The sequence below is a fragment of the Arachis hypogaea genome, chromosome 15 (assembly GCF_003086295.3).
Source record: "Arachis hypogaea cultivar Tifrunner chromosome 15, arahy.Tifrunner.gnm2.J5K5, whole genome shotgun sequence".
NCBI lineage: Eukaryota > Viridiplantae > Streptophyta > Magnoliopsida > Fabales > Fabaceae > Arachis > Arachis hypogaea.
In genome coordinates, this window is record NC_092050.1 from 124,959,020 (window position 1) to 124,979,192 (window position 20,173).

The 20,173-nt window shown below is 40.6% G+C and overlaps 2 protein-coding genes across 2 annotated transcripts; one reads left to right on the forward strand and one right to left on the reverse strand.

The window, feature by feature from the left end:
• The first annotated feature begins 6,835 nt into the window (after positions 1 to 6,835).
• Positions 6,836 to 8,192, forward strand: LOC112750592 (putative fasciclin-like arabinogalactan protein 20). Its single transcript, XM_025799388.2, has one exon. It carries the CDS (start codon positions 6,939 to 6,941, stop codon positions 8,088 to 8,090), a length of 1,152 nt encoding a protein of 383 aa, XP_025655173.1. The 5' UTR covers positions 6,836 to 6,938; the 3' UTR covers positions 8,091 to 8,192.
• Positions 8,193 to 9,902: 1,710 nt separating this feature from the next.
• Positions 9,903 to 17,594, reverse strand: LOC112750593 (beta-glucuronosyltransferase GlcAT14A). The gene is made up of 4 exons (XM_025799389.3): positions 16,982 to 17,594; positions 11,109 to 11,184; positions 10,895 to 11,010; positions 9,903 to 10,808 (listed from the first exon to the last, which is right to left on the reverse strand). The coding sequence occupies exons 1-4, from the start codon at positions 17,460 to 17,462 to the stop codon at positions 10,270 to 10,272; spliced, it is 1,212 nt and encodes a 403-aa protein (XP_025655174.1). The 5' UTR covers positions 17,463 to 17,594; the 3' UTR covers positions 9,903 to 10,269.
• Positions 17,595 to 20,173: the final 2,579 nt, after the last annotated feature.

Below are 20,173 nucleotides of genomic sequence, written 5' to 3' on the forward strand. Positions count from 1 at the left end.
TCTGTATCCGGAGGAAGCATCTACCAGAGTGTCGATACTTGGGAGTGGGTATGGATCTTTTGGGCAGGCTTTGTTGAGATCGGTGTAATCGGTGCACATGCGCCACTTCCCGTTTGATTTTTCACCAAGACGACATTGGCTAGCCATAGTGGGTACTTGACTTCTCTTATGAATCCTGTCTCTAGCAGTGCTTGTATTTGTTCTTCCACAGCTTGGGATCGTTCTGGTCCAAGTTTTCTTCGCTTCTGTTGTACCGGCCGAGATCCTGGGTAGACTGCCAACTTGTGGCACATTAGCTTGGGGTCTATACCTGGGATGTCTGCGACTTTCCATGCGAAGAGGTCGACATTATCTCGTAAGAATTGTATCAGTAATTCTTTTGAGTCTCCTCTTAGGACCGTGCCGATATTAGTTATTTTGTCCGGGGTGTCTCCGATCTGAACCTTCTCTACCTCGCCTTCTGGGTGCGGCCGGAGTTCTTCTCGTCGATGAGCTCTGCCGAGCTCAATTGTATGAAACGCTTCTCCTCTGCCCCTGAGGTTTAAGCTCTCGTTATAACAACGACGTGCCATCTTTTGATCTGCTTTTATCGTGGCTATTCCCTCTGTAGTTGGGAATTTCATGCATAGATGTGGAGTTGAGACTATTGCGCCAAGTTGATTGAGTGTTGTTCGACCTATTAGGGCATTATAGGCTGAACTTACGTCGACCACAATGTAGTCTATTTTGAGGGTCCTGGATTAGTTTTCTTTTCCGAAAGTAGTGTGTAGTGATACGTATCCCAGCGGTTGTACCGGGGTGTCTCCTAGTCTGAACAGATTGTTCGGGTATGCTCTAAGCTCCTTTTTGTCTAAGCCGAGTTTGTCGAAGGCTATTTTGAATAAGATGTCGACAGAACTCCCTTGGTCTACTAGTGTGCGGTGTAGATTAGCGTTTGCCAGTATAATAGTGATGACCATGGGATCGTCGTGTCCCGGGATTATGCCGGATGCGTCCTCTTTAGTGAATGTTATTGCCGGGATGTTGGGTGCTTCCTCCTTTCCCTCGACATGATATACCTCTTTGAGATATCTCTTTCGGGATGATTTGGAGATCCCACCTCCTGCGAATCCGCCGTGTATCATGTGGACGTGTCTTTCTGGTGTTCGAGGTGATCGTTCAGCTCGTCCATCATCTTCATCTCTTCGTCTTTTTCTTTGGTCTTCATCTCGGGTGGCCAGAAATTGATCTAATTTTCCTTCTCTTACCAATTTTTCTATGATATTTTTCAAGTCGAAGCACTCGTTGGTAGAGTGCCCTCGGACTCGATGGTATTCACAATATTCCTTCCGGTTTCCTCCTCCCCTTTTGCCTTTGAGTGGTCGTGCTGGGGGGATCTTTTCTGTATGGCAGACTTCTTTGTATACATCGACCAGGGATGCCTTGAGGGGAGTGTAGTTATGGTATTTTTTGATTTTCTCCCCCTGTCGATCTTCTTTCTTTTTAGAGTCCTTATCTTTGTCTCGGTAGGAGGCCCCAAATTTTGAAGTTTCTCCGAGCCGAGCGTTCTCTTCCATGTTGATGTATTTTTCTGCTCGTTCCTGTACTTCGTTTAAGGAGGTGGGTTACTTTTTGATATAGATTGGCTGAAGGGTCCCTCTCGTAAGCCATTGATGAGCCCTATGATGGTGGCCTCGGTTGGTAAACTTTGTATGTCCATGCATGTTTTGTTGAATCTTTCCATGTAGTTGCGGAGGCTCTCCCTGTCTCCTTGCTTGATCCCTAGTAAGCTGGGTGCATGCTTGGCCTTATCTTTCTGGATGGAGAATCTGGCCAGGAACTTTTTGGCCAGGTCGTCGAAGTTTGAGATGGACTTCGGAGGTAAGTTGTCGAACCATCTGATCGCCGTTTTCGTGAGAGTTGTTGGAAAAGCTTTGCAGCGAACGGCATCTGAAGCATCAGTAAGGTACATTCTGATTCTGAAATTGCTGTGATGATGGTTGGGATCTGTGGTGCCGTCATACAAAACCATATCCGGGAGCTTGAAATCTTTTGGAATCTTGGTCTTCATGATTTCTCTGGTGAACGGATCTCGTTCTTTGCGTGAATTTTCCTCAGAAGTGGTTCGTGGAGCCTTTGATTTGAGGTTGGCCTCTAATTGCTGTAGTTTTTCTTCTAGTTCTCTGCGTCGCCGTACCTCTCTTTGTAGATCCTTTCCGATCTCCCGTTGTTGCTGGGTTTCTTTCTCAAGTTGCTTTAAGCGATCTTGAAGTGCTTCTATGGCTCCCGGATTTGGTGAGTTCTTGTCCCCGTTGGGTTCCGGGGTATCCTTTAGTGTAGTGTCCGCATTTTTGTGCGGTGTTCTGTTTTCTAGATCTGAGTCGTGGTCGTTGCCATGGCCGTCCGCCATGGTTTTGGGATGACTTCCAGGTCCCCAGCAACGGCGCCAATGTTCTGAGGGTTACCTGAAACTGGAGGACGATCTCGGATGAGATCTTCTGTACTGGTCGGAGATGACGTGTCCGGCTGGCTAATGACGGCCGGAGCTGTTGTGTCCGACTTGTTGGACTTGCAGTACGGCTGATCCTTGGCCACCGGAGGGTGGGGGGTACCTACAAGAGACTCCGATGCTTAAGTTAGCATGTGTATTAAACAGGTTTTATGTAGAATCAGAGTATGAGTTATACCTGGGTGCTCCAGTGTATTTATAGTAGTTGTTGAGTGACCTTTTTAGATAAGATAAGTTAGTTATCTTATCTTATCTTATCTTTGGGGTGAGATCAGCTTATCTTCAATGGAACCGCCCTTCTCTCTGTAGGCTTGGGCCACCTTTGGATTGGGCTGTGTTCCTTCATTTGGGCCCTTTACTGGGCTATTCTGTCGATTTGGCCGAGTTCTTCGTAAAGAAGTCGGTCCGCTTGACCTGAACAGGTCGGTCGCTTTGCTACTGAACATCCCGGTTCGGATAGCTCGACCCAGGGTATGAACACTGGGTAAACTGCCAACTTATGACACATTAGTTTAGGGTCTATGCCTGGCATGTCTGCGGCTTTCCATGTAAAGAGGTCGACGTTATCTCGTAAGAATTGTATTAGTAATTCTTTTAAATCTCTTTTGAGGATTGTACCGATATTAGTTATTTTTTCCGGGGTGTCCCCGATCTGAATTTTTTTCTATCTCGCCCTTTGGTTGGGGACGAAGATCTTCCCATCGTTGAACTCCGCCCAACTCGATTGTGTGGAACTCTTCTCTTTTGCCTCTGAGGTTTAGGCTTTCGTTATAACAGCGACGTACCATCTTCTGGTCTGCTTTTATCGTAGCTATCCCTTTTGAAGGTGGGAATTTCATACATAGGTGTGGGGTCGAGACTATTGCACCGAGTTGGTTGAGTGTTGTCCGACCTATGAGAGCATTGTAAGCTGAACTTACATTGACTACGATGTAGTCTATTTTGAGGGTCCTGGATTGGTCCCCTTTTCCGAAGGTTGTATGTAGTGGTATGTATCCTAGTGGTCGAACTGGGGTATCTCCTAACCCGAACAGACTGTTTGGATATGCTTTAAGTTCTTTTTCTTCTAAGCCGAGTTTATCAAAAGGCTGTTTTGAATAAGATGTCGGCAGAACTCCTTTGGTCTATTAAGGTGCGGTGTAGGTTGGCGTTTGCCAATATGATGGTGATAACCATGGGATCGTCGTGTCCTGTGATGATGCCGGACGCGTCTTCCTTAGTGAATGTTATCGCTGGATGTTGAGTGCTTCCTCCTCTCCTTCGATATGAAATACTTCTTTGAGGTACCTTTTGCGGGAGGATTTGGAGTTCCCTCCTACTGCGAATCCGCCATGTATCATGTGGACATGTCTTTCTGGTGTCCGAGGTGATTGTTCTGTTCGTTCGGTATCTTCATCCCTTCGCCTCTTTCTTTGATCATCATCTCGGGTGGCCAGGAATCGATCTAATTTTCCTTCCCTCACCAATTTTTCTATGATATTTTTCAAGTCGAAGCATTCGTTGGTGGAGTGTCCTCTGACCCGATGATATTCACAATATTCCTTCCGATTTCCTCCTCCCCTTTTGCCTTTGAGGGGCCGTGCTGGGGGAATTTTTTCTGTATGGTAGACCTCTTTGTATATTTCGACTAGGGATGCTCTGAGGGGAGTGTAATTTTGGTATTTTTTCATTTTCTCCCCTTGTCGATCTTCTTTTCTTTTAGATTCCTTGTCTCTGTCACGGTAGGAGGCCCCCGATTTTGAGGTTTCTCCCAATCGAGCGTTTTCTTCCATGTTGATGTATTTTTCTGCTCGCTCCTGTACTTCGTCTAAGGAGGTAGGGTACTTTTTTGATATAGATTGGCTAAATGGTCCCTCTCGTAGGCCATTGATGAGTCCCATGATGGCGGCCTCTGTTGGCAAGCTTTGTATGTCCATGCATGTTTTGTTGAATCTTTCCATGTAGTTGCGGAGGCTCTCCCGATCTCCTTGCTTGATCCCTAGTAAACTGGGGGCGTGCTTGGCCTTATCTTTCTGGATGGAGAATCTGGCCAAAAACTTTTTGGCCAGGTCATCGAAGTTTGAGATGGACTTTGGAGGTAAGTTGTCGAACCATCGGATTGCTGTCTTCGTGAGAGTTGTTGGAAAAGCTTTGTAGCGAACGGCATCTGAGGCGTCGGTAAGGTACATTCTGCTTCTGAAATTGCTGAGATGGTGGTTGGGATCTGTGGTACCGTCATATAAAGTCATATTCGGGAGTTTGAAGTCCTTTGGGATTTTGGTTTTCATGATCTCCCTGGTGAATGGATCCTGTTCTTTGCGTGAGCTTTTCTCAGGAGTTATCGGAGGGGCTTTTGATTTGAGATCGGCTTCTAATTGCAGTAATTTTTCTTCCAATTTTCGACGTCGCCGTACCTCTCTTTGTAGATCCTTTCCGATCTCTCGTTGTTGTTGGGTTTCTTTTTCAAGTTGCTTCAAGCGATCTTAAAGTGCTTCTATTGCTCCTGGATTTGGTGAGTCTTTGTTCCCGTTGGTTTCCAGGGCATCTTTCAGTGTAGTGTCCGCGTTTTTGTGCGGCGTTCTGTCTTCTGAATCCGAATCGTGGTCGTTGTCATGGTCGTCCGCCATGGTGATGGGATGACTTCCAGGTTCCCCGGCAACGGCACCAATGTTCCGAGGGTTACCTGAAACTGGAGGTCGATCTCGGACGAGATCTTCTGTACTGGTCGGAGATAACGTGTCCGGCTGGCTGATGACTGCCGGAGCTGTTGTATCCAATTTGTTGGATTTGCAGCACTGCTGATCCTTGGTCACCGAAGGGTGGGGGGTACCTGCAAGAGACTCCGATGCTTAAGTTAGCACGGGTATTAAGCAGGTTTTATGTAGAATCAGAGTATGAGTTATACCTGGGTGCTCCAGTGTATTTATAGTAGGGTGGGCTGACCTTTCTGATAAGATAAGTTAGTTATCTTATCTTATCTTTATCTTGAGTGAAGTCAGCTTATCTTTAAGGGAACCGCCTTTATCTCTGCAGGCTGGAACTGCCTTTGGATTTGGGTCGTGTTCCACTGTTTGGGCCCTTTACTGGGCTCTCCTGTCGATTTGGCCGATTTTTTTAAGAAGAGGTTGGACAGTCAGACCTGAAGAGGTCGGTCGCTTTGCCACCAATCATCCCGGGTCGGTCAGTTCGACCCAGGGTATGAACAGCGGCGGTGAAGGGAGAAGGGGGAAAGGACCCGGGGTGGGGGTGGGGGAAAGGGGAGAGGGAAGGGGAGAGGGGGAAGGAGAAAGGGGGAGGGGGACGGCGGTGGCGAAGCTTGGAGCCGCCGTCGCCGTGGTGGTCCCGTCGCCGTTGGAGATCGCCGCCTCTGCCTCGTCGTCTCTGCTCGCCGCCTCTGCTTCACCGCCTCGCCGCCTCTGCCTCTGCTTCGCCGCCTCTGCCTCGCCGTCTCTGCTCGCCGCCTCTGCTTCGCCGCCTCGCCACCTCTGCCTCTGCTCGCCGCCTTACCGCCTCTGCTTCGCCGCCTTGCCGCCTCTGCTTTGCCGCCTCGCCACCTCTACCTCGCCTCTGCTTTCTTGCTTCTGTTTGGTGTTCTTTCTGTTTCTGTTTGGTGTTGTTTCTGTTTCTGTTTGGTGGTGGTGGTTGTGGTTGTGGTTGTGGTTGAGGTTGTGGTGGTGGTGGTGCTGGTGGTGGTGGTGGTGGTAGTGCTGGTGGTGGTGGTGGTTGTGGTGTTGGTGTTGGTGTTGGTTGTGGTGGTGCTGTTGGTGTTGGTGGTGGTGGTAGAGGAGGTAATTGTGTTGGTAGTGGTGAGGGTATTTTTGTCCAAAAAAAATTAAAAGGACAATTTTAATACGAAAAAAATCGTTAAGGATGATTCTAAATAAAAAATTACGATGGGGACAATTTCGATTCGGACCCTCAACGTTGGAGACCAAAACAATACTTATCCCCTTATTAAATGATGAACATCTATATCATAACACATCCAAAGTATTAGATACTTAAACAGAACACATCTCTCTTTATTTACATCTTGGAACTCACTTTTAAGTATCTAAATTTGCATGTCTCAGAAATATTTTTTCTGAATACGATTCAATCACATTCTCATTCACTTTTAGCAATTTTAATTATTTGACTTGATTTTATAAATGTTCTCATCAGCGAATGATATTTTCTATAATTAATAAATATATTAAAAATAATTAATAAATTTGAGTAAATTAGACTCGCTAATTTTGGTAATTTTTAAAATTTTATATTAATCGCGAACCACCAGACTCTGTTGACCACTTGACCTCTCGAACGAGGCAACTGCCTTCTTCGAATCGAATTGTAGGTTCCCACGTATAAACCTCTTCCCGCCAAAATTAACAAACCCTTCTTCCCAGTTCCCACCTTGGTTCAGTTCACCAATCACCACCCTTCCACTTCCGGGTCTCCATTTCCAAACAAAAAACCTCAACCATCAATGGCTTCCACCAAACACTTCCTTTCTCTCTTTGTCCTCCACCTCCTCCTATCCATCTCCTCCTCTCTCCCCTCCTCCGCCATCCTCGACGCCGCTGAAATCCTGTCCGCATCCGGCTTCGACGCCATGGCAGTCAACCTTGAACTTGCCTCCCAGACCCTCGCCTCTCCAAGAACCCGCTCTCTTACCGTCTTTGCCCCGTCCGACGCCGCCTTCAAGATTCTCCAGCAGCCCACTCTTTCCCTCCTCCGCTACCACCTCCTTCCCAACGCCTTCTCCTTCCACAGCTTAATCTCACTCCCTTTCGGCGCCAACATCCCCACCCTTCTCCCATCCCACTCCCTCACCGTCACCACCACCACCGACTCCGCCGACAGTCTCTCTATTAACAACGTTACCGTCAACTCGGAGCCACTCTACAGAGACGCCTCTCTCGTTATCTTCACAACCGACCACTTCTTCGACCCGTACTTCCAGCTTCCAGCCAAAATCCCCCACCGCACTGGAACAACGGATCCTTATTCCTCCTCCGCCGCCGCGTGTTTTGCGGGAAGAAAGAACCACCGGAAGTCGTTCTCCTCCGGCGAAGCCTTTTCTTTCAAAGAAGCTAGCAGCGTTCTGAGATCCAAAGGCTGCTTCCTAATGGCTGAGCTTCTCGACACGCAGTTTCTCGCCATCAGGAACCGCCCACAGCTGACGCTTTTCGCCCCCATGGACAAGGTCGTTACGTCCACCAACGCCACAAGGGGCCACGTGGCAGCAACTAATAACAACAACCCAAGACTAAGAGGTCACTCGTCTATTCTTCGCCACCACCTCGTGCCTTGCAAGATCCTTTGGAGCGATCTTTTGACGTTGGAGGAGGGTACTCTAATTCGGACCTACGAGAGAGGGTTCACGCTCAACGTCACGAAGTCAACGGAAGACGTGCTATTGGTCAACGGCGTTCCGGTGATTTCCCCTGAACTTTATAACAGCGACTGGCTCGTCGTTCATGGCCTCCAAGAAGTGCTTTCGCCTTTGAAGGGCCGAAAAGGCAGAGGAGTAGAAGGTTCTGGAAGGATCTCGGAGGCAGCGGCGGAAGTTGGTAACGCGACGTCGTATGGGGAAGATAGCGCTGCGCAGCATTTCCACTTCTCTGTTTTCCATTAGGTGATAACGAAAAGATTATGTTTGCTTTTCTTGAAATTAAATTTCGGACTCTTAATTTTGTGCTGAGAATTGGGTTTTTGAAAAGATCATTATTTTAGTGAATATTTACAGTGATTATGAATGCGTCTTAACGGTTGAGGGGCTAACTCCCTAGTTAATAGTTAGGATTAATTAGTTCGCCAGGGCTATTTACAATGCAAATGCGTTAAACAATGATCATGTAAAGGTTTTCAACTAGGAATAGGTACTGTTGTATTTTCTTTCTTGCCTGGTTGAGCTGGAGTTCAGAATCCATATCTATCTGCACTTAGTTTTGAAAGCCTCACCAAGTGCATTTTTTAGGGTTTTTTTTTTTTTTTTTTTCATGAGCCTCAAAAAGTGTTAATTAGATTTGCCAAAGATTATAAAGATGACATTAAGTTGTTTTCCTTTTCTAGTGAAAAATGCTGAAGAATAATCCTTTCACGTGTCAAACAATTAGTCGAGATGAATCACGCATTACTCTCAGATTGGCCGAGATAAATTTCTGGGACTACTAATGTGTTATGCAGATTATTAACCAGTCAAGGTCAAACAATAACTTTGACGATTGTAAATAATTTTAGTGGTTGGAATATTGAGGAGAGAAACTTATTCCTTTATGGAATATTAATTTTATGTGCATCAAAATTTTTACTTTGTAAATGATAAAAGAAAAAAGAATTTTACAGAAAATAACCATATAAAATAAACTGATTTCACTTGAACAATTTAATATAAAGAACACTTAACAGAATTTCAGCCTTTCGAATAAAACGAAGAATTTAACAAAGTACAACAGAAACGAGATTAAATTTTGCAATAAAATTAAATTACAAAAACGTAAAGTACAAAATTTGTAAAGAGAAAATAAAGGAGATGGAAGAAACCTAAAAACAACTAACTCAAGACAAAATCTCAAAAAATTGCTGGAATGTGAGAGTTTGTGAAAGTGTGTTTGTAAAACCTATTTCCAACCTAAATCCCTTTGCAGCTCGTCAATTTATAGGGCCATTAAGCTCAAACACTTTGTGACACGTAACTTGCTCATCAATTTACCAAATAACTGTCCGGGCCTAATTCCTTGAATTTTAAAACTTATCTTCGAATTCTTCTTCGACAATCTCTCTCTCGACCTCCTTGAGTTTGCAATCAATTTTGGCTCATCGAACACAAGGACTACATTGGTCGAGTAACATAATGTCACTCTCCTTTCGTCATTGACTCTTGCAGATAAGGAGTCCAACCCCACATAAAAGCAACAAAAGCATTATAATTGTTGGTTAATCCAATTATCAAGAATGACAAGATTTTACAAGCAGATATACAAGTTAAACGATAGCACATCATAATTGGATATAGCAGATTCCCCACTAAAAACTAGATCTGAATATACTTGCAAAGGGTTCAACCAGTTAAAACAAAATTTAACTATAATTGTTGTCCGAAAAAGAGAATAAAATGTTAAACTGTATTTAGTAATTTCATCATATCTGTAATCCTCTACAATGATGAAATGAAGACAAACAGCAGGAATGAACGAAGAACAACGCTTAGACAAATGAGATAGCAAAGGAGGGTGGTAGTCCTTATTTTGGTTTTCAAGCTGCTTTTCAGGGTGAAGTGACAGGGGATTGATGAGTGAAGAGTATGCCAATTACTTGGATTTGTTTTTTTGGGTCGGTAAAACGCTTAACTGATTAAACCTGTTCAATTTAATCCGTTTTGACAATTTTTTAGGGTAGTTGCACCATGGAAGTGTAAAGAGAGAATACGGGAAGGGAGAATAAGATCTCAACAAGAATGAACTTTGCTCTCAAGTTATCGAGAATCATTGTGGAGAAGAGACATACAGTACAGAACATACATGTTACATGATGAAAATGGAAGCCGGGTGAACATCAAAATAATTTATGGGTATCGGAGGATCCACCAGAACTACTAAGCCACCAGAGTAATACAGTCACATCCGTCTTCCGATTCCATATCTGCACCTAACTTGCAAAGGCCACTATGCGAGGAGTCTCATTCACCCTCATCAACCCACTTTCCAAATTTTAGATTACGTCGGTAACCAAATGATGCGTTTCCATTAAATTGTCACTTCTACTGACTGGTCCGTTAAATCATGGTGCTTACGCACAACTCCATTGAATATTTATTACTCTTGTGTGTATTCTGTGGCAGCGTTGCACTGATTGGTTTGCGAGTTCCAATTGTCAAGGAGGTCTGAAACAGACTCCTCGAGCTTCTTTGCCTGAGGTCCTGTCCTAAGAACATTAACGTCACCCCAATTGGAGCATGGATCCCTCCACCAGCTCTTCAGGCCAGAGCACCATGCCCCTGGAACGGCTTGATTCCGTCCACGGTGGAGAATCTTCTCATCAATCATGTCCAGGACAGGGTCGTTGGCCCTGAACTGCCTAGCAAAAGCAGCTCCACTTTCTACCATCTTATTGTAATCAGAGATGTTAAGGTTCTGTGGTTCTATCTGTGGAGGATTGTCCCAGATCATGTATCGTAAGTCACCATTCACTGTTGTGTTCTTGAATTCTGGTGTATTGCAAATGACCGAGTGAAAATAACCTTCTTGAGATAACTTAACATTTGTAAAATACATGAGCAGTGTTCTAGGTAAATTATCCCAGCCAAAAAGGCAAAACTCGAGGAATGATCGACTCAAGATTACCCATGGTGAACCTGCAAGCGAAGGAAAGATTCACGAAAGACACCTCCCATTTGCAAAGATGGTGTTGCACTGACTGAATATGAGAGAATAGACTTGCCTGTGAAGATTTTGAAGGATTCAGGTGTCTTCCGCTTCTGTGTGGCTTGAAAAATTTTACTTCGCCTTGATAAATATATTGCTGGGTCAACTACGATAGGCTCAATTCTATCACTTCTGCATACATAAAAATACATCATAAATATATGATCTTTAATCATATGAAAGAGAGCCATGAAATAACAGCTAGAAGGATTAGCAGTAATTTTTATTACTCTTTCGATCCAAGGTCACTGGTATGGTCAATGAAATTGAGGTCCCTCCTAACAGAAGAGAAAACATGGGACAAATCTGGTACAGATAAAAGAGAGGGATTAGTAAATCAGAGAATTCTGATGGGAGGAAAAAACCAAAAATGGATCATATCAAGAAACAAAATCAGTTGTCCATAAACAGATCATGGAATGATTAAGTAAAAATTGTTCTCGGTAATATGTAGAGCATTTCATAACCTATAATAACATAACACTACAAGAGTTCTTGAGTTGGGAGTACAACATAGAATAAAACAAACAGATACACAATTAAATTGACTTGATCAAAACAAAGCACAAGATAATTGAGTTGACGAAATTCTTAAGTATATAGAGGATTTCATCAGCTAGACCATCAAAAGAAAATAAAATGATGGTATTGGACTGCAATACTGTTGAGAAAAGTTCATTGATGCCAAGCTTAATTGACACCTTTGGAACAACAAAGTTGATTTAAACGCTATGTCAGATCATTAACAACAACAAATAGAGTATAATTACTTGCAATCTCAGAGGCAAATGATATCCTATTCTTTAAAAGGGGAACGGGTGCAAGAGTTAACTAGCATCTCTCATAGGACATTCTCCAGATGGGGCAAAAGGAAAAGCAACAGTATATATTTCACATTTGAAGAGTGTTTTGACAAAAGCTTTAGTGTTAACATTTTATTCCACCTTCGATTTCCTTCCCAGAATATAGAACAGGTTATTAATAATGCTTTATCAAACTATTTTACTCATAAATTTGTTCTTCTGTACTGAATTGCATTGAACAAGTTCCCCTCTACACATATATCATTTACATGGTTTCTCTCCAGCCTTCATCTGCTCCATTGTCCACGATCTGGTGATAATTTGCATCTACAACTAGCAGTATTCGGTTCAATTCAGTACATAATATGTATCATGCTCATGGTGCAAAATGTAATTCTTTTCTTTTATAAAGTTTGACACTTCCTATTGAGAAACTTGAGTATCTACTTTTTTTCTTTGTTATTTATGACAACGGATGACCTATTCGCCGATATTAGATCCTCTTGTGACAATATCAATCATATTACTAATAGTATCATCATTGGAAAAGTAACTATACAGATTCAATTTATTCAGGATGCCTAAAACTACGCATCCAGATTAAGCCTTAAAAATACTCATTGTTTGCAATTTGTTCCCTTTACTCCAAAAGTTTTATTGGTTTCAATGATAAAAATGTTTTATTATAGTTTCAATTTTACAATAGAGTGTGGATAGTGGTAAAATGTTAACAATAATTTGAAAACCCCAAAATATCCTAATAAACCTCACTCCTGACTGGTTTTCTCAGATATCAACCCAAATTCAAAAGAGATAGCGAGATGGGTGTTTAACCCAAGTAGTATAACCCAAATATCATTATGTTTATCTAAGTTTGGTCATCTTTTTGGAAGTGGTGTTTCTTCATCTTCATCTTCTTGGAGGTGGGGGACCTTGACGGTGAAGATCAAGAGCAACCAAGACAAGGTAAAAAATTTTTTACATGGAATGCCACAATATTTGATCTGTCCATCATGTCAACCAAGCATGTAAACATATCCAACACAAACTTCAACAAAAGTGGAAGAACAAGTTGAGCCTGTAACACGATAAGCGACGCGAGACTAGCTGAAGGCTCTAACAAGAGATGCAGCAACAGTGAAACAAGAATGACAAAGTTGAATTTTGAGGTATTCAATTATTAGGAGTATTTTGGGGTTTTAATACTTCCCTTAACAATTTAGCATGTCATATTGAGCGAAATTGAAACCATAATCAACACTTGGGTATAATTGAAACCAATGAAACTCATGGGGTAAAATTGAAATATGGCAAACATTGAGGGGAATGAGGATTAAGAGACTGCTAATCTGGCAATAGAATATGCGGTTTGTGACTGTGTCATGGAGAAAATATGTATATAGGCAGTGTGAGGCTGCTATAGTATAGTGCCTCATTTTTATGTTCTTCTTTCCTAATTCAAATATGATTTTATTCTCAAGCAATAGAGTTGAGACCCAGCTTTACTGTCAGTAAATAATATACTATACCTATTCTCTCCCTTTTCTTGTGTGGTTTCTTACAATTTAGCATCAGAGCTCTCATCTTGGGAGCCGTGTGAGCCCATTGCTAATGCTAACATGGTAGGAAGGATATATATTCTTGAGAAAAGTTCAATGAGATGCTGCACATTGTGAAGGATTGACAGCGAAATCACTCGAGGGATCAATCTCTACCACGGAGAGAGATCCACAAGATGAACCTAGAGGACTGATGGGAGGGGGATCTAGGCTTTGGGGGAGATGCTTGCCACTTTCCTTACTGCCACAAAGAGCGTCGTAACTCTTGGTCTCACCACCAAGAGGGAGATACCCCCCTCATTCCCGCGGTGGGTTTTTGCAGTGGGGTGGTTGCTGAAGATAGAGCATTACTTTGTTGTAACTGAGAGAGACAAATGAATAGAGCTTGTGCTTCTCACACTAGAGTTGAGTGTTGAACTAGTTTCAAGCATAGGAGAACCAAGTTGCATTCCCTTCTTGGTATCAATTCAGGGAAGCGGTGTTGTGTACACTCCAACCAGGGGGCGGAGAAGGACCCATTTGGGACATTATTGAGGGTGAGACAAGTTGGGCCTGTAATGGATTACATAGACCAATTCGAAAAACTTCCTAGGCATATGTAATATGTTGATACCGAAATTCTTAAAGGAATCTTCACTAACAAGCTAAAACTTATTACAAGCTGAAATAAAAGCTTGGAGTTGGAGACATTGGCTGAAATCAAGGATTGAACCATATTGTTGGAGGAGAGGAACCGAGAATGGAAGGGAGGAGGTGTGAATCCAGTAGAGAAGGATTGGGACTTCAAAAAGGGCCAAAATCTAAGTAGCATTTGGAAGAGAGACTGAGACTAAGACTGGGAGACAAAGACTGAAATGAGTCTCAGTATTGTGTTTGGTGTAAAAGTGTACAGGACTGAATTATGTCTCCTATTTGGTTTGAAATAAAAGTAAAGAGTGAAATGTTGCAAATTACTTAAATACCCCTAAGATTATAAAACCTAATCCCTTTCTCAACCTATGTCAAATTTCACGAAGCTTCACCCCTTTTCTCCCCTGTGCTCGAAGAACTGAGCAGCGAGGACACAAGCCGTCCGTCAACCCCTCCGCCGGCACCGCCGCTTACGCTGGCGCAGGAGACTCTCCCGTCGAGCCTAGCGCACCACAGCATCTCCAAAGCTTCTCAATCGCGCCGCTAGGTACTCCACAAGGTCGTCTGTTTGGTGCCCTTCGCCGCCTCTGCATCTGCCTTGCCACCGCCACCGTCGTTCCTTATCAAGTCTGCTCTTCACTTTGGAGATGTGTCTCTGCTCTCCTCTCTTTCTCTTCGTCCCTGCTTTCCTCTTTCATTTGTCACATATCACCGAATTTGGGGGTGCATTTTTTGTCTAGATGATTACATAATCCCTAATTATAATTGGATTGATAACTTTGTATGCTAATTTTCAGGGACCTACTCAAGCTTAGATTCGCTTGCTGGAGCTACGACGGCGATGACGCAGCAGTGGTCCTGGCGACGAGAATATTAATGAATGAGAACCTGCAAAAAAAGTAGCCCTAATTTGATTTGCAGAAAGGGTAAACTTGGAATCAATTAATTAGAACGAGGGTATTTTGGTCATAAAATATTATTTAGATTTTAGTCTCTGTCCCCAAAAATTCTAGTCCCCTATATCCCCACTTTTTGGAAGTACTAAAATTTTGGAGACGGAGACTGAAATTTTAGTACCAGTCTTTGGGCCAACAAACATGATGCTGAGTCTCAGTTTTCCAGACTCCGTCTCAGTACCTCCAAATAAACGCTAGCTTAGGAATGGGATATGATCATATGAAGCATAAGGGGGTGGGTCAGCAAGGAAGGGAGCAGTTCCAAACCTTCCAAATTAGGAAAATAAAGAAGAAATGACAAAAGGAGATGTAGCTGGAATTAGGTAACAAGCTAGAGCACTGAGTATGCTCTCAGCAGCTCAAATTGCAATCATTTCCTAAAACTGAAAAATGACAGTGTGTACTCCTATTAGGGTAAGTCAGATCATCCCCTCCTAAGTCCTATCTAGGCAAGCTAACCCACTAGGACTCAATTCTTGTTATTTATATCTGGAACCTCCCCTATTTTCTCTTTTTTCTGTACATTTTCCTCCTATAAAATACTTCGTTAAATCCCTTAATTGGCCTTATTACCATTGGGGTCCTACCAAACACCCCTCTATTTCCCCGCTCCTCTTTCACTTTTCTGGTTCCCCCTCTCCCATCAAAAGCATCTTTATCCATTTTAACTCTAGGCTTCTTTTCCTTAGGCAACTCAAATGTTGTTTCAGTTCTGGCAGAAAATACACGCTTACATTCCATCGCAAAAATACTAATTAACTAGAAAACCTGTCTTGAGCAAATTCGTTAACCATGGTCAACACAAGTTTAAATGTGAATCATATTAATCCACAGCACCCAGTCCAGCCTGACAACCATATGACATTCAGATTTATAAATAAAAAACGAACTTAACTTTACAGTTCCAAATAACATAATAGAAGTAGAAAAGGTGAAATCTTAGAGGGAATATAACAATTAAAATATTTCATTCACTTCAATGCAACTACAATCATTATACACAATAGAGCTCAGCCAAACCTTCTATGATAGTTAATATTTCAAAGTACGTTAACTCCAACCTAATTGGAAGTCATATAATTGCATCAGACAAGTTCCAATTTACATAGGAAGAAAACCAGAGATATTTTAATATGTACCATTCTTGAAAGTATAGATATAGCATACACATTTTATCTTAATCTATCAATTATAGTATTTCATCTATAACTAAGCCTAAATCTTAAAAATGGTTGACAAATGACAATTAAGAATCAATTCAAATCACCTTAACTCTCCCTGTATGTTTAAAGACTAAATTGTGGATGATTTATGCAATTATATACCAAGTTTATTGAAGGTATACTATCAGTATTATCTAAACCACTACTGAAATGAGACAGTCTACCGTTTATCTTTGGTTTTCTTATCCCTACCTATTGTAACCAAACTCCAAGCCAATTGTAGTATAGAAACTATAAAAAAGCAGAAAAAAGGTCACAAAACTAGGGAATACAGAAATAAGAACACAATCACAATAAACAATTTTCCCATAATCTAGTATTAAAACTTGAGTATAATTTCTCATAACCATCACTAGAGAAACAAAAGTTTCTACTTCATATCACAACTCTAATTTCCTAAACCAAACCAAAACCAAAACAAAGCTCCTAAAAGATTAAAGAAACCTTCCCAGCTCATCATCAAACCAATACAGGCAACAACAATCTTTTCTTGCTATTGATTGGACTACCGCTATCCAGGTCCAACTACCAGAAACCTGACATTTGTAATTTTCTTAAAAAATATCCTTAACATTTAATTTCATTCAATTTATCCCTAACGATTTTTAATCCGTGTCAAAATTATCCTAGACGTTAACTCCATCTAAAACACTAGGGAAAAAAGTGCACAAATCGAAATATTTGTGGACAAAATTGAATCAAAATAAATGTTGGGAGTATTTTTGAATAAAAAAATCGCAGAAGTTAAAGACAAAAAGCATGCTTTCCTCTCGTTTTTAACCTAACTGAAGTCAAGGTCTGGACTCGAGGACATTTTCCATTCCCAATTTAAACGCTACCTTATCAAAGAAATGAAGAAAGAAAGAATTCACAGTAGAAACTACAAAGTGCAAACCCATGAACCAAAACAGAATTTACCGTATTGGCATTACCATCCTGGGTGATGAGGGGATAATCAAGGGCACTCAAAGTGACAAACCAATCCCAACCACCATCCAACTTCATCATAATGGCAGCAGCTCTGAGAGTGATGGCAATGTTCGATGACCCCAAATACGTCACATAATCAGCCTTCCCGACCACATCAACGTTCCCGAAGGCCTGTATCGCCGGCACCGACGTCACTGCCGCCGCGAGTCTCCGCCTCTCTTCGTCCCCAGCGTCCTTCCCAAGATGAAGCAGGTAACGGTTTCTTGGGTGGTAGATTGCCAGCAACAGGCGGAAGGCGCGGTCCTTATCGCCTCTGCTGCCAGTGATGAAGTAGGCGAATGCGGGAGGGTACAGAGCACCGTGATTTACAATTGAGGGGAAGGGCTTTGGAGATGTTAAGGAAGTGAAAGAAGAGAGAATGATCATGAGGGATAGGAATGCTGCAGTGAAAAGGGTGAAGAGCCATTTCTTCTCAGCACCCATCAAATAGAACTACGAGAATCACGATGAAAATGGTAACTACGGTTGGTGTTGGGGGCTTGGGGCCGCATATGGCACCATTGTAGCCAGTACCATGGTTTTGGAAACCGGTTCGAACAGTAAGAAATTGGTTTCGGTGACAATCAAAATTGTTAACCCAAATGATGTTGAATCGGAAAATTAACCGAGAATCAGTCGGTCGAACCCAAATTTGGAAACTCGACCGAGTTTTTTTATTTTGAATTTTTAAAAAATAAATATATAATACTTAAAAAGTTAAAAAGATTTTTATTTTAATGCGTTGAGTAAAGTATTATTTTTGTCCCCAACGTTTGGGATAAGTTCCAAAGTTGTCCATAACGTTTCAATCGTCCTATTTAAGTCCCTAACGTTTCAAAATTGACTCAATGTTGTCCTACCGTTAGGGATCCGTTAACAGAATTGACGGCGGGACAAAATTGAGACGATTTTGAAACGTTAGGGACTTAAATAGAACGAAAACGTTAAGGACAAAAACAATACAAAAAATAAATTTTAATTTAATTTTATCTTTCAATAATATTAATTTTTTACTACATAGTATTCAATTATTTTTTAATTACATTTAAATAAATTACACTTAATCACATTACTTTTATTTTAAATAAATTTATTTTTTTATAATTTTAAAAAATTTTGATACATTAGAGACAAAAGGTATAATTTATATTTTATTGTATATATATTATTTTTTTCCTTTCTGCAAGTTTATATACTAATCATTCTACAAACATTTCATGATAACTAAAAATCTTTACGGGTAAAATTGTAAAAAAATTTAATTTATTTAAAATAAAAGTAATATGATTAAGTGTAATTTATTTAGATGTGATTAAAAAATAATTGAATACTATGCATAGTAAAAAAATGATGTTATTGAAGGATAAAATTAAAATTTATTTCTATGTATCATTTTTGTCCCCAACGTTTTCGTCCTATTTAAGTCCCTAACATTTTAAAATTGTCTCAATTTTGTTCTGCCGTCAATTCTGTTAACGGATCCCTAATGGCAGGACAACATTGAGTCAGTTTTGAAACATTAGGAATTTAAATAAGACGATTGAAACGTTAGGGACAACTTTAGGACTTACCCCAAACGTTGAGGACAAAAATGATACTTTACTCTTAATGCGTTATACATGTGTTTAATTATATTCGTTATTTTAGACACCTTTTAGTTTGTGTATATAATATATTAAGACATAGATATTGAAAAATAGACACTTAAGACATCCTATTATATAAAAATAAGGTTCATGAATTAGTGCATTTAAGACGTGTCACACATCTAAGATCATCCACGTATTTTTATTACATTATTTATGCTCATTGCATCATTTAGGACTAAATTTTTTTTTGCATGGTCCTTATTATAATAACACCCCTATATCAAAACCATCTATATTATAACACATTTTTGATGATTTTATCTCATTTTTTGTATCCTTCTTTTTCAGCTTGCTTTATATGTATATTTACCCCTGAAATTTAAAATTTTAAAATTTAAAGTCAAAATCAAAAGTTAAAAAGGGATTCATTTTCATTATTTACGTTCTCTCTTCATTCTCTGTTTTTATTTTTTTTCCTATTCTTTTTCTTCTTCGATTTTCCTTCAATTCATCATAATCTTCAGTTCCTCCTCTTCTTTTTTTTTCTCCTCTTATTTGGTTCATTTCTCCGTTCACTGACTTCTTCCGAGTCTAAGTTGGAGGTGGAGATCATAAATTTTGTGTATGCACTAACACACCAAGGTAGAGAAAGTCATTTTATGATGTCACTGTACCTCAAGGCTCCAACATTCGGGAAAGTCGTCGGGGTGGAGGCAATGCCAGCGATGTTAGAAGGGTTACGACGGTAGAAGAGGTGGCGACCACTATGGTGGTGGACGATGGTATGCTAGTGGTGGTTATAGTAATTGCGGTGAAGTTCGTGATGGTTATCGATGTTGTTGTGATGAATATGGAGGAGGAAGCGGCGGAGGAGAGTAGATCGTTGGACAGTACTAAGTGGTGGCCACAGAGAGTACATATAGTGCGAGTGTGCGACTATAAAAGCAGAGAGCATAGCAACAATGGCCAAAACAGAACAGTGAGATATTACCGACAACCGGAGCAGATTTGCATAGTTGTTATTTTTTGTGTTTTAACTAATTAATTAGATAAATTATGTAAATAATTATTATTTGTTTAATCTGCAAATTTATTGTATCAAATTAAAATTTTTTATTGAAAATTAATTTGAAAAAATTTCATTTGTATATGTTCATTTTCATTAGCCTAGAAGAAGGAAAAAGTTTAGTAACAAAAAATTTTCAGCCATAATTAGCCAAAATTTTTCATAATTTACTTCGTTTACATCACTTAATAACAGTTTTATTTTTTATTTCACTCTCTTATCATTCCACTTATCATATTCCTATCAACTTCACTTATTAATCATATTATTTATAATATCATATCCCTTACTATTAGGTATTCTTGTAATCAATACTTAATATTCTTTTTTATAATTTTTAATACATTAAATAATAATAATAATAATAATAATAATAATAATAATAATAATAATAATAATAATAATAATAATGGACGGTAATGATAATATATATTAATTGAGTTAATTGCACTTGATTCTTTGTTTCCTTAAGGCATTTAATATCAATCAATAGAGATACG

Bases quoted from the DNA above. Each gene is read 5' to 3' on its own strand.
- LOC112750593 (XM_025799389.3), bottom strand. From the start codon at position 17,462: ATGGGTGCTGAGAAGAAATGGCTCTTCACCCTTTTCACTGCAGCATTC. The intron at 11,185-16,981 runs GTAATGCCAATA...TATCTGTACCAG, and splicing joins TCCCCTCATCACCCAGGATG to ATTTGTCCCATGTTTTCTCT. The intron at 11,011-11,108 runs GTAATAAAAATT...TTATGTATGCAG, and splicing joins AGTGACCTTGGATCGAAAGA to AAGTGATAGAATTGAGCCTA.
- LOC112750592 (XM_025799388.2), top strand. From the start codon at position 6,939: ATGGCTTCCACCAAACACTTCCTTTCTCTCTTTGTCCTCCACCTCCTC.